This window comes from Dendrobates tinctorius, unplaced genomic scaffold (genome assembly GCF_039654945.1).
Source record: "Dendrobates tinctorius isolate UK_male_01 unplaced genomic scaffold, ASM3965494v1 ptg000011l, whole genome shotgun sequence".
Lineage (NCBI taxonomy): Eukaryota > Metazoa > Chordata > Amphibia > Anura > Dendrobatidae > Dendrobates > Dendrobates tinctorius.
In genome coordinates, this window is record NW_027361679.1 from 15,280,237 (window position 1) to 15,305,270 (window position 25,034).

The 25,034-nt window shown below is 41.9% G+C and overlaps 1 protein-coding gene across 3 annotated transcripts in view; it reads right to left on the bottom strand.

Annotated features, from left to right (window-relative positions):
* LOC141101101 (PDZ and LIM domain protein 5-like) overlaps positions 1–25,034 on the bottom strand; it is a 178,115-nt gene that overhangs the window by 71,738 nt on the left and 81,343 nt on the right. For all 3 annotated transcript variants that reach the window (XR_012234895.1, XM_073589932.1, XM_073589934.1), the window contains exon 3: positions 11,353–11,504. Coding sequence is in view for 2 of the 3 variants with exons in the window: in XM_073589932.1 (XP_073446033.1) it covers positions 11,353–11,504 (152 nt within the window). In the remaining variant the exon portion in view is untranslated. The remainder of the gene's footprint in view (positions 1–11,352; positions 11,505–25,034) is intronic.

A 25,034-nucleotide genomic window follows, 5' to 3' on the forward strand; every position in this document is an offset into this window, starting at 1 on the left:
TTGAGGCACTGGTTGCACCGGGACCGGGGAACAACGCTTAGGAACTCGCTGCACTGGGATCAGGGTTTCGGGTTCAGGACCCTGACCGTATCGGAACTAGGGGACCTCAAAACTGCACTGGTAGAATACCAACTACCTAATGACTCAACTCGTTGCTTGATGACTCCCTAAGGGAGAGGGAATCTTATAAACAGGATGAATCCCAGCAATTGGCTGGGAGCAATTTTGCAGGTGAACACATTATAAAGCTGAGGGCATTTACTATATGTGTGCGCTGCTCTTTAAAAAGCAGAGGGGCGAGAGCACTAGGCGCACCACAGGGAAACATAGCACGCACACAGCAGAAGTACGCCAGGGACCTACTCCGTGGGGCCAGGGCGACGAGTAAGCCGACATCCCTGCATGGAGGGAGAAGGGTACATGACGCAGGGGTGCCGGCAATCGCACTTCACTTCCCCACAGTCTTTACAAACAGGATAATTCATGTACAGTACAAGGTTTAGGGTATGTGCACATGATCAGTAATTGGCAGAGCTTTGGACACATCGCATGTCCGTCTCCATGGGTGAGCCGCGGGCGTCTCTGGACGTCTGAATGCATAGTGAGCATGGAATTTCTTGAAATCCCATCCACTATGCCGTAAAATCTGGATGATGCAGGTTGGACGCTGCACAAGTACACAGTGTCCAATCCGCAGCGTTTACGGATAGTGTGCACATACCTTTGGAGGTATGCAAGGAATTGAAATTTCTCAGCATTAGGCTATGTCAATACGTTGAGTATTTGGTCAGTATTTTACATCAGTATTTAAAAGCCAAAATCAGGGGTGGAATAGTCAGAGGAAAAGTATAATAGAAACACATCACCACGTCTGTATTTCTCACCCACTCCTGCTTTTGGCTTATACATACTGATGTAAAATACTGACCAAATACTGAACGTGTGAATTTAGCTTTACTATGCAAAACCAATAGAAGAATGCAAAGCAGTGAGCCCAACTGCATATGTCCGTGCATACATTCATTCAAAACTAAAGTTAAAGGGTTATTGCCACCTTCTTGATTAATACTTCTGCCCAGACACATTATTGCTTCCCTGGCCCTAAATGTGATTTGCCTCTACAGAATTAGGAAAGTGTAGTAGTACCCAAATTGGTTGGCATTAGGAGCCAAGAGTGCACTTGAGCGATCCTACACATCTTCAGCTCAATAGAATGGAGATTGTAAGCCCTAACATGTTTGGCAGGTAACCTAGTCATTGAGTTGTTAACAATAATTAGAATTTTCTTATTTATCATGAGTGTGGTATACAATCTTAAGCGGTAAATTGGAAATTGCTTTTTTTTTTTTCTTTTTACCAGCAACTTTGCAATTTTACACATCTTTTAAGATGGGAATAACCCTTTCATGAAAGGTTAGCAGATAACAAAGAATAAAGGATGGTGGCCTTTGAACATACTGTACCACATCTGCACCTTATGTCATCCCGTGCTCTGTGCCTCAGGAATATCAGCTTGCTAGATAGGGTTACTTACTGCAAGGTGTTGAAACATGCTAAACCACAAGGCTAAATAAAGAGCAGGACACATTGCTTAGATAAATGACAGCGCTCTTCCTACGTATCCAAACTGGCTACAAATCTAATGACAAAACTTAAGCAGGCACTTCGATCACAGGTCATCATGTCTGGAACATTAGTGTGGTTTACCAATGCTAGTGGCATCAATAAAATACCAAAATAGCTATTAGAAGGCTTTACACAATTTATATACGTTCAGTGCTAATCAAAAGTTGAAGGTAAAAATGCTCCCAAATATTAAGAAAAGCTTTTTACAGTAATCTGTATTTTCATGGCTTGGTAACTTTAATAGGCCGTGTGGTACTCTATGGCATATGTCCGGATTTACAGATTTTAGTTCTGAGTAACATCTTTTGAAAGTAAAGGGTGAAATTCACTTAAACTTCGAGGTCCCGACTGTTCACTACAATCTTGATGAGGGGCATACAGTTATGGCCAAAAGTATTGACACCCCTGCAATTCTGTCAGATAATACTCAGTTTCCTCCTGAAAATGACTGCAAACACAAATTCTTTGGTATTATTATCTTCATTTAATTCGTCTTAAATGAAAAAACACAAAAGAGAATGAAGCAAAAAGCAAAACATTGATCATTTCACACAAAACTCCAAGAATGGGCCAGACAAAAGTATTGGCACCCTCAGCCTAATACTTGGTTGCACAACCTTTAGCCAAAATAACTGCGACCAACCGCTTCCGGTAACCAACAATGAGTTTCTTACAATGCTCTGCTGGAATTGTAGACCATTCTTCTTTGGCAAACTGCTCCAGATCCCTGATATTTGAAGGGTGCCTTCTCCAAACTGCCATTTTTAGATCTCTCCACAGGTGTTCTATGGGATTCAGGTCTGGACTCATTGCTGGCCACCTTAGAAGTCTCCAGTGCTTTCTCTCAAACCATTTTCTAGTGCTTTTTGAAGTGTGTTTTGGGTCATTGGCCTGCTGGAAGACCCATGACCTCTGAGGGAGACCCAGCTTTCTCACACTGGGCCCTACATTATGCTGCAAAATTTGTTGGTAGTCTTCTGACTTCATATGCCATGCACACGGTCAAGCAGTCCAGTGCCAGAGGCAGCAAACCAACCCCAAAACATCAGGGAACCTCCGCCATGTTTGACTGTAGGGACCGTGTTCTTTTCTTTGAATGCCTCTTTTTTTCTCCTGTAAACTCTATGTTGAGGCCTTTGCCCAAAAAGCTCTACTTTTGTCTCATCTGACCAGAGAACATTCTTCCAAAACGTTTTAGGCTTTTTCAGGTAAGTTTTGGCAAACTCCAGCCTGGCTTTTTTATGTCTCGGGGTAAGAAGTGGGGTCTTCCTGGGTCTCCTACCATACAGTCCCTTTTCATTCCGACGCCGACGGATAGTACGGGTTGACACTGTTGTACCCTCGGACTGCAGGGCAGCTTGAACTTGTTTGGATGTTAGTCGAGGTTCTTTATCCAACATCCGCACAATCTTGCATTGAAATCTCTTGTCAATTTTTCTTTTCCGTCCACATCTAGGGAGGTTAGCCACAGTGCCATGGGCTTTAAACTTCTTGATGACACTGCGCACGGTAGACACAGGAACATTCAGGTCCTTGGAGATGGACTTGTAGCCTTGAGATTGCTCATGCTTCCTCACAATTTGGTTTCTCAAGTCCTCAGACAGTTCTTTGGTCTTCTTTCTTTTCTCCATGCTCAATGTGGTACACACAAGGACACAGGTTGAGTCAACTTTAATCCATGTCAACTGGCTGCAAGTGTGATTTAGTTATTGCCAACACCTGTTAGGTGCCACAGGTAAGTTACAGGTGCTGTTAATTACACAAATTAGAGAAGCATCACATGATTTTTCGAACAGTGCCAATACTTTTGTCCACCCTCTTTTTTATGTTTGGTGTGGAATTATATCCAATTTGGCTTTAGGACAATTCTTTTTGTGTTTTTTCATTGAAGACAAATTAAATGAAGATAATAATACCAAAGAATTTGTGTTTGCAATCATTTTCAGGAAGAAACTGAGTATTATCTGACAGAATTGCAGGGGTGTCAATACTTTTGGCCACAACTGTATTAGAATCAGAGGCGCTTGGCTCATTAGACATGCTCTACAAGTGACCCTCAGGTGCCTCGCCACAGATCTTACTCTAGTCAAAAGCTGGAATAACTTTTGGGGTTTATTTCACACCACAGCTGATCATGAATTGGACGAGCGGGCATTCCACATCCCGTCTCTAGCCACGATGACTGAAACTTGCACGTTCTGATGTAAAACGCTTTAATGAATTGGGTCCAAAACGTTTTGCTTCAGGATCAAAGGCAGAAATAGTCTGTGGACTACAAGTAGTGGACAACCTCTTTAACTAAAGGCTATGTTCACGCTTCCATTTTGACATTTACTTTTGAGGAACAGACAAACAGAATAATGTAAAAAAAAAACGCATTTGGTGCATAATCGATGTAAACGGAAACAGAAGGGCACAGTTTTTGATTGGGTTCCTCTGAGTTCCGCTATATGAACGGTTTTAGAACAGGGAGTAGAAGGAAAAAAAAAAAAAAAAAAAAAGAAGTGTATAATGTAAAACTTTTTCCCCCTATCGTAAAAATGAACACAAAACAGAAGCTAGACGGACCCCATAATAAATTAACATGGTCTCACCGCTTCTATTAGCACAAGTTAAGGAATGGATCTGTTTGTTCCATTATTCCATTTCTCTGCTCTCAAATATGGAACAGACCAATATCAAAATGGACGTGTGAACATAGCTGAAGAGAGAATGTATGGTTGCCATAACAAAACAATTCAGAATTTCTGCGTGTCAATTAATACCTCTATCATTTTGCTGATCCGCAAATTAAATGTCTATTAATGGAAAGACTAGACAGAAGTGCTCATGTCTTGAACCATGGTTCTGCCCAGGATAAATGTGACACATTTTATAGACAGACATGATAAATGTAACCACCCAGCATTGAAATAACAAGCCTAGATTACATGATGCTTGGTTGTAAAACCACAACATTTAACTTTACACTCAGTACCTTAAACAGAGCTGTCAAGGAGAAGTGTCCCCATCACTTAGCAAAATAAACTTAAGGAACAGAAGGATCTTTCATTTCAACACTGCACACTCTAAAAATGTTTGAGAATTATCAAATTATCAATGTTAAATGACATTTTCCAGTATAATCCAGCTAATGTTATACCAGCAAAGTTCATCTGGAGGTGTGTATACGGCAGGAATCCCGAACATAGATTTGAATTTATACAAAAAATAAATAAATTAATAATATTCAAAATGGCAAAATTAACCTTTCTGCAGATAACTGCTGTCAGTCGTCATCTGTCAAACGTGTTTAAGTCACGAGCTCGCATAATTATTTGGGAGAAAATGGAATAACTTAGCCTTTCTGGCTGCCTAGCATTCCCTCTAATACCTTAAAAGGTTGATCCACTACTCTGAATATCAGATTTGTGGGGGTCCTACACCCAGCTGTGCTCCGCGCTGGTCAATTGTGTAGTTGTCGTTGGCAGGCACCGAAGATTTGAATGAATAGGAACAACAGCAGAAATTACACAGCCCTGCAGTATCAGCAGTCATGGACAGGAGGACATGGACATACAGCAGGACAGTTACAAATCAGGAGAAGTCTAGGCTGAAGCTGTGCAGTAATGCAGACCACAAACACAGGACAAATATCAGTAACCATTACTAGTCTTTATTGCCAACAATGAACACACTACTTAGGTTATTTCAAAACAAAGAATGAAAGGGAGACATCGGGCTTTCCACATACTCGTTTGCTGTGTGTAGATACCCTAAAGCAATAGGATGCAATTACTAGTTAGTGCTCCTCCAATTGTGCCAGGGGCATTACTAGCAGATGACTTCCATGTATTGCAGTAATGGTGCCCATACACATAATGACCGTCAGCCAAACCTGCTCATTTCAACAGAACTCGCCAACCATCTAATGTGTATGGAAGTATCCAAACTCCTGCAAAGAATTGGACATAACCCACTCCTCTGATCTCGCAGGGAGATGGCACCACTATCAGGGGTGCGTCAGCAGTTTATTTCACTCTCACTTTTAGGAATACATCCATTAAGTGAATGACCACCTCTAGAAATTAAAAACAAATAATAAAAAAAATAAATAAAAAAAAAAAAAAGATGACTTGGGCTAGTTTCACATTAGCGTTTACGGCCGCAGCGTCGGGCTGCGCACGGCCGCCGCTAAGCCCCGCCCCCTGCCACACTCCCCCAGTAGCTCCGCCTACAGATGCATGACGCTGCATGCGTCCCCTATCTTTAGCACTGGGGATGCAGGCCGTGCGCAGTATGTGTTTGGCGGTGCATGCGTCCTTTTGACGCTGCGCCGACCAGAGCCAAACACAACAGGTTGCAATTTGGTGCGCTCGGTGCAGCGTCAAAAGGACGCATGAGCCGCCAAACGCATACTGCGCACGGCCTGCGTCCCCAGTGCTAAAGATAGGGGACACAGGACGCATGCAGCATCATGCATCCGTAGGCGGAGCTACCGGCGGAGGAGTGGCAGTGGGCGGGGCTTAGTGGTGGCCGTGCGCAGCCCGACGCTGCGGCCGTAAACACTAATGTGAAACTAGCCTTACAACGGCTTGCCCAATTGGGCCACATGACAAACTATACAGACTCTTAGGAGGTTGAGATCTGCTGAAAATCTGAGGTTTGTGGTGGTCATCCACATGTCCAGTAATCATTTGTATTTTTAGATCAGTTTTGGGATGACAAACATGGAAATAAAATTCTCACGTATGGAGTCCATCTATTTAAATTGGGACAGAAAGGTCTTCCATTGTCCTTTGTTCCAGCTGCACTTTGGGCAGACTACGTTTTCATAATGATTTTTTCAGATTCATTTTAAAATTCAAGTCTATAGAAAAATCATCACAATGAAAAGTCATGTTATGTAATCCATTACCAAATCCATTTTTTAAGCACCGTGCAAGCCCAGAATTGCTCAGAGACATGTAGTAAAAATAAGCAATATATGCACATATATATTAGCGAGTCCATATCTGCACACGCTTTGGAGCCACGGGAAAAGAATGCAGCTCATAATGCATACGTCACTTGGCCACTGACTCACCACGGGTCCAGAGCAAGCTCGGATATGAAATGAAGCTGGGGACGTACACCCAGATTCAGTGTGCATGCACATACACCTGATAGTCCGCGCACAAGCGTGGGATTTACTGAGCGGTTGCTGTGACATCAGGGCAGTCCAAGCAATTAATCAATTTAAAGAGGACCGTGACGGACCACAACTGGAAGGATAGAAAGCCCACCCCATATGACTGAAAGAGAAGCTATGTGATGCAATCGTCTAAGGATAAAAGGAGGGTTTTTTGTTCTTAGATAAATAGTGGGAAGTTTTCCATGAAAAGACAATGATAGTGATGCACATGGCATCACTAGCAAAACATTGGGGGAAGTTTAATATCAAAAAAGGACGTGACAGGTTCCCTCTAAAGGACTGAGTTTCGTAATTAATTTCCTCCATTGACATCATTTGTCAGGAAAGAGTTGGGAAGCCCACTAGAGGGTTCAGCTAAACCCCATACTAATCTAAGAAGTATGCAGCTTCTATCCTAGTAATAATAACACCTCTAACTATCATGAATATCTGTTTTGCGCCCATATCTCACATTTGGAAGAAACAGAAGTGAGTAAATCCCTTTCCTTCACACAGCCATGTGCAACGCAGGCATTCTACAAGCCAAATCTCTACACACTTGGAAAAGAAGTCATCAAGGAACCATTTATTCCACTGATACAGATCACTGTAGCGTGCACAGCAAAGACATACATGTACTTCTATGTACGGTATGTAAGAATATATAGTTATACAGCAGAGACAAGACATCTGTGGTTGTAATGGTGGAGAGCAGAAGTCTACTGGGGGCTGTGATCATCCCACGTATCGCAGGGTCACCGAACAGCCATATAATTTATGGCCTTGGCAGTTTAACAATATATAGTGTGAAAACGTTCATTCTATATTTTTCTGTTTATTTTACAGCACATTACTGTACTTACAACACTAAGGTAGAAGGTAAACATCCATGGGCAGGTTTGTTGGTAACTATTAAACTGCATATACAGCTCTGGCAAAAATTAAGAGACCACTGCACAGTTTTATAAAAATCAGCTTCTCTACATGTCTGACAGCCATTACATTCCAGTGTCAGTTGAATTCCAACCAGAGTACACCTCATTCTACCTAATGTGCTTCTGATTAGATGATCACCTGAGCCGATTAGATGATCACCTGAGCCAAATCTTATTTACCGAAAGAAAGTATAAAAACCCTGCTGTGGTGTTCACAATTCTCTTGCAATAGGAGAAGCTGGATGGCAAAACAAGTGCTAGTAATATCCCAAAAGTAATAGGAATGAAAAAATATCTTTTAACCATGCCAAAGGAGTTGAAAAGAAAAGTCTTGAGTGAGGAAAAGAAGGGCTCAATTCTGGCTTTATGAGCAGAGGGATACATTGAGCGTCATGTTGCCTCCATTCTTAAAATTTCTAAGACAGCAGTCCATTACAACAAGGTCAAAAAGTAGACATTGGGGACAACAAAGCAACAGACCGGCAGAGGGCGAAAACGACTCTCCACTGACCAGGATGACCGTCATCATATTCGAATGTAACTCAGCAACCGCAGGATGACAAAGTGATCTACAAAACGAATGGCAAATGGCAGCTGGGGTGAAGTGCAGGGCAAGAACAGTTCGTAACAGGCTCCTAGAGGCAGAGCTCAAGTCATGTAAAGCTAGAAAAAAGCCTTTCATCAATGAGAAGCAAAGGAGAGCAAGGCTGAAGTTTGCCAAAGACCATAAGGATTGGACCATAGAGGACTGGAGTAAGGTAATCTTCTCTGATGAGTCTAATTTTCAGCTTTGCCCAACACCTGGTCATCTAATAGATATACAGAGACATAGAAAGGCATACAAGCCACAGCATCTTGCACCTACTGCAAAATTTGGTGGAGGATCGGTGATGATCTGGGGATGCTTCAGCAAGGCTGGAATTGGGCAGGTTTATCTTTGAGAAGGACGTATGAATCAAGCCGCATACAAGGTTATCCTGGAAAAACAGTGTATTCCTTCTGATCAGGCAATGTTCCCCAACTCTGAGGACTGGTTATTCCAGCAGGACAGTGCGCCATGCCACACAGCCAGGTTAATTAATGTGTGGATGAAGGACCACCACATCAAATCCCTGTCATGGCCAGCCCAATCTCCAGACCTCAACTCCATTGAAAACCTCTGGAATGTAATCAAGAGAAAGATGGATAGTCACAAGCCGTCAAACAAAGAAGAACTGCTTACATTTTTGTACCTGGAGTGGCATAAGGTCACCCAAAAGCAGTGTGAAAGACTGGTGGCAAGCATGCCAAGACGCATGAAAGCGGTGATTAAAAATCATGGTTATTCCACAAAATATTGATTTCTGAACTCTTCCTGAGTTAAAACATTAGTATTTTTGTTTCTAAATGATTATGAACTTGTCTTCGTAGCATTATTTGAGGTCTACAAGCACTGCATTTTTTTGTTATTTGGACCATTTCTCATTTTCTGAAAATAAATGCAAAATTTAGTGCTTGGAAATTCAAAGACATGTTGTCAGTAGTTTATAAAATAAAAGAGCAATTTACATTTTACTCAAAAATATATCTATAAAAGAGAAAAATCAGACAAACTGAAAATTTTGCAGTGGTCTCTTTATTTTTGCCAGAGCTGTATAGGGTTAATGTGCACATTAATATATAGTGAGGGTAAGTGCACACGCTGTGGATTCACCTGCGGATTTTTCGCGCGGATCCGCAGGTAAAAACGCAGGTAAAGTGTCCTGCGGTTTATCTGGTGATTTGCCTGCGGTTTGACACCTGGACAATGGAACAGGTGGCAAACCGCTGCGGAATCTGCAGAAATTATTGACATACTGCGATTTTAAAACCGCAGCAAAGCCGCGTGGAAAAAAAAAAGCACCGTGGGCACTGAGGTTTTGAAAACCCATTGACTTGCATTGTACTGTACACTGTCTGCGGAACTGCTGTGGATCCGCAGGGCCAAATCCGCCGCAGAATCCGCAGTGTATGCACACACCCTTAGGAAGTCGCCCGGCCACCGTACTGAAATTAAATAACTGAAAGCAGAGAAGAAGTGTGCAGTTAGGTTTTAGGCTCTGCCCGCAGTAGGGCAGGGAAAAGTGAGCCTTCGTGAGCTGTCCATGTCCCTGCGCAGGCGCAAGATTTCGTTCAGCTATGCATAACGAGTCATCCACATCAATCACATCGGGAGGAAGGTGTTTAACAGGTGAGAGGAGGAACAGGCGCCTCTGCAGTGACACCCATCAGATCGTCTGAATTTGGATACTTCACTGGAGCATTTCAAAAGGAGTTTTCGAGGCATATACAGGGGAGTCATGACATAATATACAACTTTCTGGAATGCAGCACAGGCACAGAGGTAGGTGGTGGTATTGGTACATACGTGAGAAAACTGGTGACAGGTTCCCTTTAAATGAGTGTGCGAATAAGAAGTGATGTGGGAAATATGGAGGGATGGGAGAAAGGAGGAGGGAAATGTCATGAAATAAAGAAGGACTTTGCTGAATTGCGTGCGTACACCATTATTCAATTGCATTCTGTAACTCATCCAGATCCCATAAATATAAGCCACATAGGGTGACATACGTATTTCACATCTTAGACAATTGTAAAATCAGAGTTTTGTTGGAAGGACACTTCTGTTCCCAGGGAAAGGACATTTAGTACAAAAGTACAACTTGACTGATTCTGCAAGTCTACTTTAAATGTAAAAATAAGCTTCTTATGATCACAATTGGCTTTAAGCATTGGTCAGGTGCAGCCACTGCAATTATTTTTTGTGCGGTCAAATAAAAATATAATTATATATATATATATATATATATATATATATATATATATACACACACACACACACACACACACACACACACATACATACATATACACATACATACATACACACACACACACAATACTACATGCAGGGCTTTTTTGTGTTTTTATAAAGCTAATGACACCTCAGTATCAGTAAAAGTCAATGAGACCACAAGTGTTTGTAGCATGGTAGATCAAGCAAAGCCTTAAAAAGGGTTGTCCACTACTAGGACAACACATTCTCAACATGAAGGCTTGCCCCCATTAAAATAACATTTGTGCTCACCTCCCATGCCGGCCCAATCCCAGCACCCACGTTCCCAGGGCCGCGTGAGGTAATTATGTCACGTGAGCCCCGCGTTCCATCTGTGTATAAGTAATCAAGAGGAACTGTGCGGCCAGAAGCAGCCCTGACTTCCTTTTGATTACATGGGACACCAGCGCTGATTGAGCTCTGGGCTCACGTGACATAACCTCACATGAGCCCCAGGAACGCGAGTGTTGACCCTGCTGGAATGGGGCCGGTATGGGAGGAGAGTACGGTATGCGTTTATATTGTAAAAAGGGGCAAACATTCACGTTGAGAATGGGTTATCCTAGTAGTGGACAACCCCTCTAAGGCTCAACGACTTTCTTGTAGAGTACTTAGCCGAGCATGTGCTCCTGTGTATGGGTGAGATGGCTACCGGGCGAATGACTGGCTGAAGCATCGTTCAGTCTTCAGCTACCTAAAGTGTTTGGCCAGCCTTCTGCATTCTACAAAAAGCAAATGTGAACAAACGCCAAGTCATTGCATTTTAAAAACAAATGAAAACTTACTTTCGCAGGGTCAAACTCAATGATCCAGCACAAGCTTTAATCTTGTTTTGTGCCTCCAAGTGAGTCATTCCTTCAGTGTTTATGCCATCAATACTAAGGACCACATCACCAATACCAATGCTTGCTTTAGCAGCTTTTCCTCCATCATTCAACTAAATAGGGAGAAAAAAAAAATGAAGAGGAGTAAGAAATAAAAAGCCCTGCTCTTGGATTGTGACCACCTGTTTTGTCATTTGTATTGAGACAAGGTGATCAACGTATGTAAATAAAATGTATAAAAGAAAAGTCCTTTAGGGTGTGTGCACACGCTGCAGATTGTGCTGCGGATCCGCAGTGGATTTGGCCCTGCGGATCCGCAGCAGTTTTTGCTGCGGTGTACAGTACCATTATAACCTATGAAAAACAAAAAACGCAGTTCACACGGTGCAGAATTTTCCACGCGGATTTGCTGCGGTTTCAAAACCGCAGCATGTCAATTCTTTGTGCGGATTCCGTAGCGGTTTGACATCTGCTCCATGACAGGTGTCAAACTGCAGGGGAAAACCGCAGACCAATCCACAGAAAAACTGCAGATAAACCGCAGGTCTTTTGACATGCGGATTTACCTGCGGTTTTTGACAAATCCGTGCGGAAAAATCTGCAGCGTGTGCACACACATTTCACAAAACTTCACATTTTGAAACCAACATTCCGTAGCTGCTGAGCGGAATAAAACACTTTTTAAATTTCTAATTTTGCCCCTCGATTAAAATATTAGCAAATCAAAGAATTGGGCCCTTAATGAGGCAACTTTAGTTAACGGGGTGGTCCACTACTATGACAGCCCCTTCGCAGACTAAATGTTCGGGAACGGTAAAATAATAAAAACTACACTCGCCTCTCATGCCAGCGCCGTTGTCAGCACTCGCAGTCCTGGGGCTGTGATATGGTATGGTGACATGTGACGCTTGTGCCCCATCAGCGTGGCGTCACTATCTCCGCCTTCCGACAAACTGAACATAAAGAGGAAGTCAAGTGCTGCAGCTGATCCCAGACTTCCTCTTCATGTTCAGTTTGTCTGAAGGCGGAGACAGTGATGGCAGCGCTGATTGGGTGCCACCACATCACAGCCCCGGGACAGAGAGTGACAACACTGTGGGAACGGTGCCGGCACAAGAGGAGAGTATAGGCTTTATTATTTTATCGAGGCCGAACATGTAGTTTAAAAATGGGTTGTCCTAGTAGTGGACAACCCCTTTATGTCCAGTTATCAGATACTTTTTACTAGGGGTGTGTCCTTCAACCACTTGGACTTAACCCATTATGTGCAAATAATATAATTGTGCAAACATTTCTGCAAATAATAATATAAATTATTATATATAACAAATGTGCAAAGCAAAATCACAACAAAAAAAAAAAAAATTCTGCTGTGCAGTGAAAAGTCCTCTTAAAACATAGAAATGTATTAACCAAGTTCTCTGCAGGATGAAGGCTTTCAGAGCCTTGCTCATGCCTGGGAGCATTCAGCTTCAAGCTTCATGTGAGCACTGAGCGGTGACTGAAGCCGCACCGGCCGCACCCTATGACTGAAAACCAGAGGCTGACTGAGAAATAAAGTTAATTTCCTCCCTGGAGCTTGACTGTGTGGCGCCTGCACTGCTTCAGATCACTATTAACCCGCAGATTAACCCCATATCTACAGTGACTTCAACAGTGATTGGGCGCAGGGCTTGTGTGTCATAACCTTATGTGAAACCCAGGGAGAGCTATTGCCAACACCAATGGAATGACTCTGGGACCGGAGAAGAGTATAGGTTTTTATTTTAATGGGTACAAACATTCATGAGAAGAGGATGTCCTAGTAGTGGACAATCCATTTAATTTAAAAAAAAGTCCACATAGTTCCCTCTGTAATGTAACTGCTGTACCTTTTAATTTTTACTACTGCCTGTGTGATGCTTTGTTTGAGAATCCCAGCGTATGCTGGGATCTCAAGTTGACATGAGAGGGTGCAGAGGCTGCAGTCACTGCCACAACCTTTGCCCCAACCCGAAGCAAAGAATCATCAGTGACAAATGTTTCAGGGGCTAGGCTGCTCCTGCTCTACCTGTCATTTTTAGGTTGTCAATTCTGACGGATGCTCAGTAGGATCTGGTCACTGTGCACTATTCTTCTCAGTACACAGTGACAGTGCTCTCCCTCACCGGCTCTGACAACAAATGACGAGCCCACAAGACAGGACCAGACAGGTGGTGGCGAGTAGCGGAGAGGCCAGAGAGAGGGAGCAGTAAGGTGTGGAAAGTACCCTTATGCTTTGGGATCTAGAGACATCCCACAGCATAATGAGGGACATTAAATTCACATAGAATAACTTCTCCACAAATCGAATTTCCCAGGGGAAGAGGAGAGAAATGTTTTTGATCAAATGGGTGAATTTGAATTTCGCCTCATCTGCTCATGTCTAGTCTTGATAATTCAATGAATTAGCTGTATAGGCGTTTGACATCATAGCTGAAAGGAAGGCGATAATTTCTTGATTATACAATTAACAATATCAAACCCCAAAAAATATTGAAAATCACATTTGAAAAAAATTGCAATAAAACGATGGATAACAGAAGAAAAAACCCCACACACAGTCCGTAAGACGTAAATGAAACACTTACAACCCTAGACATGACCACGATGTTTACTTACACAGAAACTGTATCTGCTCAGGACAGGTCTCAGCTTTCACGCCGAAATTACCCTGACTGTAAATATTGCTTTATTATGCCTCCTCCACGAGTCTGGAGAGGCAGCATTTTAGGGCTATCCCTATTACAGTGCGATTACATACTGCTTGTAAGTATCAACGCTATGACACTGACTCCATCAGGCAAATGTCACTTGGATCCGTTGCTTAACTAAACAAGTAAAGGCTGAGAAATTTAATACAGAGGGACTTTACTTCAAAAATATGATCTCAAAAGCATCTCTGTACAACACTAACTACATTCACAAATATCAGAAGTTCCTAACAGTCACCCTTTCTTCCTGGCCAGTCCAGAAACTAAAAATACAAATAACTAACTATATATTTGCATATCCAAATTAATTGAATGGTACAAGAAGTTCAACCATTTACATCCAAAAACTTTTTTCTGAATACTTGGGAGTTGAAAAGTACGGTAGCTGGACTAACATATCGTATATTAAGATAACAGATGTCGCTCATTGACTAAAGTGGAACTTTTTCTCTTTTTTTATTTAAAATACAGTGCATTACGTTTGGTTTGTTTTTTTACCTTCCTTGCAGCATTTATTTTACTTTTTGCCTAAACTAAAAATTCTGAGTGTTTCTTTAGTTTATTATGGGTAATTTTGTCGTTGGTTTGTCACAAATATGGCTACATCCCAGAGGGGTTCTTGACCTGGTCAACGATTTTGAAGGAGTTCACCGGTTGGAGTGTTTTTCTCTGGTTTTCCATTGCCATTTTGTGTCGTAAACACTTTGTTTTTAAGAACACAGCAAATATTTTACCACATATTGTTTTTTTTCCCCTGTCTCTTAAGTTGGTATTTACATTGAAGACTTCACTACAAGGACAGACTTGTGAATCACTTCTTGAGAAATAGGGCAATGAAAAACAAGGCTGGCCTTTTCTAGAAACAGTACTACATATTGTTTTATGCCTGGTATTACTAATGGTGCTTCTTTGCATTACCAAACAGTCCAATGACAAATATGGGGTCATTTCTGGAAGAAAGCAGCCATGCTGGTCTAACTTCAAACTCTTAAAAATCAATTCAAGAACTTTTGTCTGCTTACTTATGTATGAAATAATGAGCAATGGATCCAATTATTACCCCAAAAAAACAACAAGTGTGGAGCCTCGACAATTTGTTTTTAACCATTCTTCTGCAGATGTGACAGCTGCAACTTGTATTTATATACTGAAATCTAGAGATAGGCTGGGTGTGTGAAAACTAAATACACTTAGCTACGTTCCCAAGATGAGCTTTTGGGGAGGTTTTTTTTATGCTGCGTATTAAAAAAAAAAAAAATGCACATTACCCATTTTACTTGATGGGTGCATCATCAAAAACTCACCGTGGGAACATTGCCTTAGACTCAAGAGCTCTCACGCTTCAGCTGAAAAATGATCATAATATCAGGATTATACATAGAATTTCAAAGTAGGTATACCGGCATTTACAGAGTAAGGATTTTAAGGGAACCCGTCAGCTGATACATGCTGACCAAATTAAGGGAACCCAAACACTGTAGCATTTCAGAGAAAAAAAACATTAACAGTTACTAGGGACCGAGCCATGCAGGTGACTAGTCGAACAGGAGAGTCCCTGGCAGCCTCTGCCTGCCCTTCTCTAGTACGTGTACACCTCCAAAAATGACGCACAACAGTTCTCCATAGACACCATTATAGTCTACAGCCACGCTGGCGCAAACACTCGAATACAGTTTTGCGGGGTGGGGAGTGGGTTCAGACATAAGCACCAACGAACAGGTGCCAGTAAGCAATATGAAAGCAGACTTAGGTAAGGTACCAAGGCACCATAACGAAAGTGCAGCACCCAGGAGAAATGAACTCTATTCCTCCCAAGAGCTGCCGGCTTTCAGTCATATAGGCACGCCAACACAGCGCGAGTCATCGTTCATTATAGTTTGAGTGGCAGCTGTAAGCACGCCCGGGCAGGCTGGCAGTCAGCTTAGCAGTGTATTAGTGCATGCGTCGGCAGTTCTCAGCGCATACGGCAAAGGTGCACTGGTGACGCAGTGGGGAAGTGGCCTTACATGGACAATGTCCAAATATTTATGGATCTGCCTTCATAGAATTAATTGAATATTGCATGTATAATCTTTCTTGTTCACTACAATTTTCCAACTTTGTTGACCTAATACCTCACGTTATATGTAAACCGGCCATCTGTGATATATCATACACAGATCGCACAGACACAAGTTTATTTTGTTTTTTTTCTATCAAGTCTGACCTGGTTTCTGCCAGAAATCACACGCTTTACTGTGAATTTTAGGTTTCTATTTTCCTGGCATCTCATCCAGTGAAAGAATGCCCAGTCTATTGATTAGTTTCCACAAAGAACACTTCAGTTCTATAACATTTCACACAGAAATTCCTCCCCATATAAATCACAATGCTATGTGCTTGGCTTACAGTGGCCACACAAAAAGCGAAACACAATACTATGTACAACTAGCAGACAAATGTTTGGGAAGTAAACCAAATTCTTCGCAGTATTAAACATTCACCGAAATAATGCTAAACTCCGACAAATTTGAAAACCAATGTGATGCCTAGGGCCAGTTTTAGACAAAGTGGGGCCCTGGGCAAAAGCTTAATGTGGGGCCCCAAATGCTCACATACTGCACCATCACAAACAAACATTTCGACTGAATTTACATGCGCTGAGTTCAGGCCATTAACAAGCGTGACAGACAGTATTGAAGTCGTTTGACGTATGTTTCCTGGCATCTTTACACCGGCTGAGAAAGAATGATGGGGACAGAACTATCACTAGTAGATCAAGCTACTACATACAGTTTCAGGTTATCAGCAGCATATCTGCAGTTTTCACCAGGTGATGCTGCTGAGAAAAAGGATTTTTGTTCCGGCATAAAAAGTCCAATCACTCGATGAATAGGCAGCATTTTGCTTGTTTACTATAATGCATCTCATAGTCCTCCATATAGTAGAATGCACTCTCCATAGTCCTCCATAAAGCATAATGTGCCCCATAGTCCTCCACATACTACAATGCACCCCATAGACCTCTAAATAGCATCATGCATCCCATAGTTCTTCATATTGTATTGCACCCTCCATAGTCCTTCATATAGTACAATGCACTCCCTATAGTATAATGCATCCCCATAGTCCTTCATAAAGTATAATTCATGTCCCATGGTCCTCCATAGAGTATAATGAGGCCCCATTATAAGTGCTTATAGTATAATGCACTCCCCATATAGTATAATGCAGCCTGCATATAGTACAATGTATGCCGCCATATAGTATAATGTATTCTATAGAGTATATTAGAATATCTGTACTTAGGTGAGGAATGAGCATGGAAAATATGTAGATTACATAGGATATATGTTAATTCCCATGTAATATTATATTGCCCGTGGTTGGTAGGTAGGGAATGAACATAAAATATATGTAGATTACAGGGGAATGAACAAATAACCCATATACACAGGTGTATTATATGCACTGAGCCTGATAGGTGGGGAATGCATATTAAGTATATTACAGGGTACTGAATGGGGGGGGGGGGGGGGGAGGCCGTAGCCGGCACCTGACCAACCATGACTCATGGGCCCCATAGCGGTGGAGTGGGGGGGACCTAGGCAAATGACTAACAAATCCATTCCTGCTACCTAGATCTCCTGCTACTCCAGTAGCCCTAGTCATTTCTACATAAAGGCTGTAGTTACACGACGAAGCTCTGCATGATGCAATTCTCAAAAAAGTCACATGGCCAAAAACATGAGCAAACTCTTGGCAACTTTAGGTCGCAAAAATATTTTAAAGCTATGACTTTGCTGTAAAAACATTGCCAAATCGTAGACCAGTTGCAGTTACAACTTCCTTTAAAGTCTCTGGAAAGTGAGTCACGTCAGTTTAGCAACCAGTTACATTAGAGCCAATTCAATTGAAAACAATTGTATACTGTAGGTCACCAAGAGGCACAATAGGAAGACATTAGATGCAATGTTACGATCTATGTATTACATAACACGTCATGTAGATCTTTTTTTTTCTTCCATGGTGATGTGCTACCTTCCCCACGGTAGATGTGTACATTAATATACTGTTAACACACCAGTTACATAATTGCTATGGCTAATGATATAATAAGAGATAGTTTAAGGGAATCCAACTAGGTATGAGCGAACATGCTCGATGATGTTTGGTTATCACTCGAGTGTCACCATGCTCGGATGTACTCATCAATCGTCGAGTATTGGTCGTGCTTTAGGCCGGGGTCACACTGCGTTATAGGCAGTCCGTTGACGGACCGCGGTATAACGCAGTCCGTTAACGCCGCCATTGTGCCCCATTGTCGGGCGCGTCGCATGCCATAAAGCGGCACGCGTTCGCGATGTGCCGTCATTCGCTGACGGAGCCTCTGACGCGGCCTGCAGCGCGATCGCGTTATGCTATACCGTTAGCAGCCCGTCAACGCTATGCGTTGAACGGGCTGCTAAAACGTGATGTGAACCTGGCCTTATGTAAAATTCAACTCCACGCCCTGCATTTTTGGAGTCGTTTACACAGCCACCAAGCATGCGGGGATTGCGTGCGTTTCACTATAATGCCGTAGCTATCTTGGTTGTGACCTTCCTGTGATTGGCTGACCGTGTGACATCACATAATCAGAGGTTATAAGAACAGGAGACGCCCGGCTCAGCACACTGACAACATTGCACAACTCTGTGACACTTCGTATTGGAGGGAGACAGTGCTTATCTAGGGTGTGTGCACAGTATAAGGAATCAGAGGCCTGTAGTGTCGATGCTGGTGCTGAAGCTGAGCCATCACACTAACAGCCCTTCTAACGGCTAAATGTTTGCGTTGCCCTTTGTATCACATACAATCTATATTGAGAGAGTCACAGGAGCAGGGAGAGTGACAGAATCCAGTCTGTAGACCGGGAATAGGGCTGTGCAGTCCTTTGGCAAATATATATCTGCCGGAATTTATTTTAGTTTTTTTTTTTTTTATTGGAGGGGGCAATATATTTCGACCCAGCGAGTATTATGTGATTTGTGTTACATAACACTCCAAGAAAATAGTTTTAAAATTCCCTGAGTTAAATTTCTTACCCATACACTATTTTGTGTTCTGGATTATTATTATTTTAGAAAAATCTAACACTCCAAATAAGTGTTTAAAAAAGTTGCAGGCTTAAATATCTCAGCCATACAGTTTCACGTGTTCTGTGGTACATTTCTATAATATCCAACATTCAAAAAAAAGCGTTAAAAAATTAGCTGGATAACAGTTCTCATCCGTACACTATTCCATTGATCTGGGGGACATTTCCGGTGATCTATAAAACTGAAAAAAGTGTTCTAACAATTTTTGCAGTCTTAAATTTTTCAGCCATACATTATGTGAGCTAGTCACCTATATGAAAAAGAAATTCCAATATTGCTTCAAAATAATCACCAAGATAATGAATATCCAACAAATACTAAATACCCATAAAAGATATTCAAAAATATCGACTGCTAATGAAACGCCACCAAAAAATATCCTATATAATGAAATATTTATTTCATGACAAAAAATATTCAGTGAACAAGAATTTTTACTTCAATTTTACACTTAATTTTCCACAAATGCAATAAATGTAAGCATTAAAACACATACATGATATGCATGTGTGCAGGGGTACATCAAGAAACCAAAAGGCTGGGAAGGAGACACCAAAATTGAAATGAAAAAAATATAAAAAAAATATATAAAGAATGTAAAAAATGTAAAAAAGTGCACCATAAATTCATCAAAATGAAAATTTGATTAATAGAAAATTAGTGCATTTTTATAAACAAGTGTCATATAATTCATATATAATTTCATACTATTGGTGCAATAATAAGTCAAGTGCTTAGTGTATAGTCGATCTCTATAATTCATGAATGGGCAACCATACCAAATTAATTATATGTTCACAGGCTGTGCATATGCAATATATAAAAGTGCTTAGTGCATATATGAATCTTGCAAATCCTATAATTCATATAAGAAAAGCCATAGCTAAATCCATTATACATGTGAGTCTGTGCATATATCCATATACACTGGGTGCAGAATTATTAGGCAAATGAGTATTTTGATCACATCATCCTTTTTACACATGTTGTCCTACTCCAAGATGTATAGGCTTGAAAGCCAACTGCCAATTATGTAAATCAGGTGATTTGCATCTCTGTAATGAGGAGGGGTGTGGTCTAATGAAATCAACACCCTATATAAGGTGTGCTTAATTATTAGGCAACTTCCTTTCCTTTGGCAAAATGGGTCAGAACTTGATTTGACGGACTCTGAAAAGTCAAAAATTGTGAGATGTCTTGCAGAGGGATGCAGCAGTCTTGAAATTGCCAAACTTTTGAAGCGTGATCACTAAACAATCAAGCGTTTCGTGGCAAATAGCTAACAGGGTAGCAAGAAGCGTGTTGATAAAAAAAAAAAAAAAGGCACAAAATAACTGCCCATGAATTGAGGAAAAACAAGCATGAAGCTGCCAAGATGCCATTTGCCACCAGTTTTGCCATATTTCAGAGCTGCAACGTTACTTTAGTATCAAAAAGCACAAGGTGTGCCATACTCAGGGACATGGCCAAGGTAAGGAAGGCTGAAAAACAACCACCTTTGAACAAGAAACATAAGATAAAACGTCAAGACTGGGCCAAGAAATATGTTAAGACAGATTTTTATAAGGTGATGAAATGAGTGACTCTTGATGGGCAAGATGGATGGGCCCGAGGCTGGATCAGTAATGGGCAGAGAGCTCCACTCCGACTCAGACGCCAGCAAGCTGGAGGTGGGGTACTGGTATGGGCTGGTATCATCAAAGATGAACTTGTGGGACCTTTTCAGGTTGAGGATGGAGTGAAGCTCAACTCCCAGACCTACTGCCAGTTTCTGGAAGACACCTAATCAAGCAGTGGTACAGGAAGAAGTCGGTATCTTTCAAGAAAAACATGATTTTCATGCAGGACAATGCTCCATCACATGCATCCAAATACTCCACAGCGTGGCTGGCCAGTAAAGGTCTAAAAGAAGAAAAAAATAATAATGACATGGCCCCCTTGTACACCTGATCTGAACCCCATAGAGAAACTGTGGTCCCTCATAAAATGTGAGCTCGACAGGGAGGGAAAACAGTACACCTCTCGGAACAGTGTCTGGGAGGCTGTGGTGGCTGCTGCACGCAATGTTGATCGTAAACAGATCAAGCAACTGACAGAATCTATGGATGGAAGGCTTTTGAGTGTCATCATAAAGAAAGGTGGCTATTGTCAGAGACACCGCACTGCACTTGCTCATAGAGCCAGTGCGCGTGTCCTGAGAACAGAAGCAGTGCTAAAAGATACCTGGGGAGCAGGGCAGCAGAGGTGACCAGGCGTGCTTCAGGCTAATAGTGTCAGGATCCAGTCAGTGCTGGAAAGTAAAGGTGCATAGGACCTGCGGACACTGAAACTGAATAGTCTGCACGGGACCTATGGTCATGTGACTGCAAGGGGGCGGGGCTTAGCGTCCTGTATTCAGATAGGACAGGACACCATACAAACAACTCAGAGTCAGGCAAAACAGAGGTCACAGCAGTACGGGCAAACGAGGTACAGAGGGACAAACAGACGGGTAGTCAGACAGAGCCAAAGGTCATACACAAGAGGGCGATGTGGTACCAAGGGGACGAGCAGAGAGGAGTCGGGTCACAAGCAGAGAGTCATACACGAGAGGTAGCGCAGTACAAGAGGGTCAGGCAGAACTCGTAACAGGGACAGAACCAGATCACAACCGAACAAGCAAGCAAGATATCAGGCACAAGGCACACGTATACAAGAGGTCACTTAACTCAGCCGAGGGCAGGAGTATAACTGACACCGGACCCAGGTCCAGTGAGCACTAAATAGCCTCCTGCTGCCAGAGAGAGGCAGCACAATTAACCCATAGTCTAACCAGGACGGGTCAAAGCGAAATCCCGTCCTGGATCATGACAGCTATATTGGCCACCGATTTTTTTTTTTTTGTTTTTGAATGTTAGAAATGTTTATTTCTAAATTTTGTGTTGTTATATTGATTTACCTGGTGAAAATAAACAAGTGAGATGGGTATATATTTGGTTTTTATTAAGTTGCCTAATAATTCTGCACAGTAATAGTTACCTGAAAAACAGATATCCTCCTAAGATAGCCAAATCTAAAAAAAACCCACTCCAACTTCCAAAAATAATAAGCTTTGATATTTATGAGTCTTTTGGGTTGATGGAGAACATAGTTGTTGTTCAATAATAAAAAGAATCCTCTCAAATACAACTTGCCTAATAATTCTGCACGCAGTGTAACGTGCTAAGTGCCTTTGAGGTTTCCCACACCTCACCAATGACTTCTTACAGTGACCCTTTTTAGTAAACGCTGGGTAGCAATAAAGATAGAGATCATACCAACCCTGGCTTCCTAAGGTTCCCCTGCACACATCACTCCAACGCATGTTTCCTGATGAAGCAAGAGCGAAACGTGCGTTGGAGTGATGTGTGCAGGAGAACCTTAGGAAGCCAGGGTTGGTATGATCTCTATCTTTATTGCTATCCAGCGTTTACTAGAAATGGTCACTGTATGAAGTCATTGGTGAGGTGTGGGAAACCTCAAAGGCACTTAGCACTTTATATGGATATATGCACAGACTCACTGTTAGGGACGGCGGAACGCACTAAATAATAAATGCGTTCGCCGCCCGGGGTCCACCGTGCAGAAGGTGTTACACTGCTGCTATGTAATGGCAGACGCACTATATGGTGGTATAACGCACGCGGGTTGAACGTCACCCGGAGTGCGCTGGGTGGTCTCTGTTCCTTCACAGACGCCGAGGCGTTAAATACAAAGACCGAGCCTGTTGACGTCACAGGACTCAGTGAAATGCACGCACGGTATATGGTCACAGGACTTGGGGGCCAAGACACAGGGTCCGCGCCCCTCTAGACCTACCATGCGTGCGGCGTTGCAACCGCGGACGCTAAGGAGTACTGCTGACTGCAGCGCGGCGACAGACACTGCCGCTATACGACAATGCCCGGTAGCAGGCGCACTGTCGGACGCTAGCACTGTGGAGCATGCGTATTGTGGCCTGTACCTTGGCACTGACTGGCGCTGACTATCACTAGTTCCCTAACCACACACGTAATATCAGAGGGAGGGGAATCTTAATGAGTCATTTGCAAGTCCATACATCCATCATCATTCCCACAGTTAGCAACTGGAGTCTATACTATACCCAAAAGAGAAATTCAACGGCCTACCAATGGCACTTCCTATATATAATAACTCCTACGAAGGATGGAAGTATACGCCAAGTTCAAATCCATCTCAATCCATCTTTATTCAAAACATCAATAATAAAATAAAACAATGAAGATACATATGCAAATTAAGGACTACACACCACAGGTAATTTAGAGCGCAACAGTGGGATCCTTGAAAAATATCATTATAGCTTTAAAGCATCCTCCTCTAATAGAGACAATATGTATACAACTAATCAATAGTCCATAAAAAATTCCTCCAAAAAAATCCCACAAATGTAAAAATCGTTAAAGGTATTTACAAAGGATATAAATTATTACAAAAAATGTATCCAAAAATGTACCAGTAACACTTTCTTAAAGAAAAAATTCTTAAACTCAATAAAGTGCAAAGCAAAACTATTTAATATGTACTTAGTGTAGATGCCATAGAGTAACAGCTGCCTATAAAGTACATTGATGCAATACATCTATAATCCAAATGGACTTTAAGTCAATCATAGTAACAATACGCCTGCAAAGTCCACTGAACACAGCATGATGTAAAAAAGTAACACCTAGCAAATAATACCTGACCTGGGAGTAGTTCTGATGCCCCGACGCGCGTTTCGCGTTTAGCTTCTTCTATGGGGGAAACATAGAAGCTAAATGCGAAACGCACGTCGGGGCATCAGGTATCTTTATTTTTTTTTTTTTATTATTGATGTTTTGAATAAAGATGGATTGAGATGTATTTGAACTTGGCATATACTTCTATTCTTTGTAGGAGTTATTAGAGTCTATACTAGCGCATGGCCGAGCAGCCATGCAAACCTTTTATAGCCGGGACCTTACGGAAGCTTCCAGATCCCTGAGATGGACCAATCAGATCTGGAGAAGGATCTGTGCATGTGACTCCCGATCTCCAATGGGAGATCGTCTCGTGAGCATGCTCAGAGGAGCGACGGAAGGACTTAGCCTCTGGAGTGGTTTGCTGCTGAGCAGCCTGCATTGCTATTGCTGGCCCAAAGGTGGCAGCAACAGACAGACCCACAGAGCAGGTCTGGGCAGAGCGTTGAACGATGGGGCTGCTGAGAAAGCTCCTCTGCGGTCGATGGAGAATGGGAGACCGCTGAATGCAAGGCTCTGGATTCCTGCTGTGCCGCTGCAGGAACCCGACGCCCAACACTCACATTGTATAATGGATTTCGCTATGGCTGTTCTTATATGAATTATAGGATTTTCAAGATTCATATATGCACTAAGCACTTTTATATATATTGCATATGCACAGCCTGTGAACATATAATTAATTTGGTATGGTTGCCCATTCATGAGTTATAGAGATCAACTATACACTAAGCACTTTACTTATTATTGCACTAATAGTACGGAATTATATATGAATTATATGACACTATTGTTTATAAAAATGCACTAATTTTATATTAATCAAATTTTCACATTTTGATGAATTTATGGGCACTTTTTACATTCTTTATATTTTTTCATTTCAATTTTGGTGTCTCCTTCCCAGCCTTTTGGTTTCTTGATGTACCCCTGCACACATGCATATCATGTATGTTTTTTAATGCTTAAAATTTATTGCATTTGTAGAAAATTAAGTTTAAAATTGAAATAAAAATTCTTGTTCACTGAAT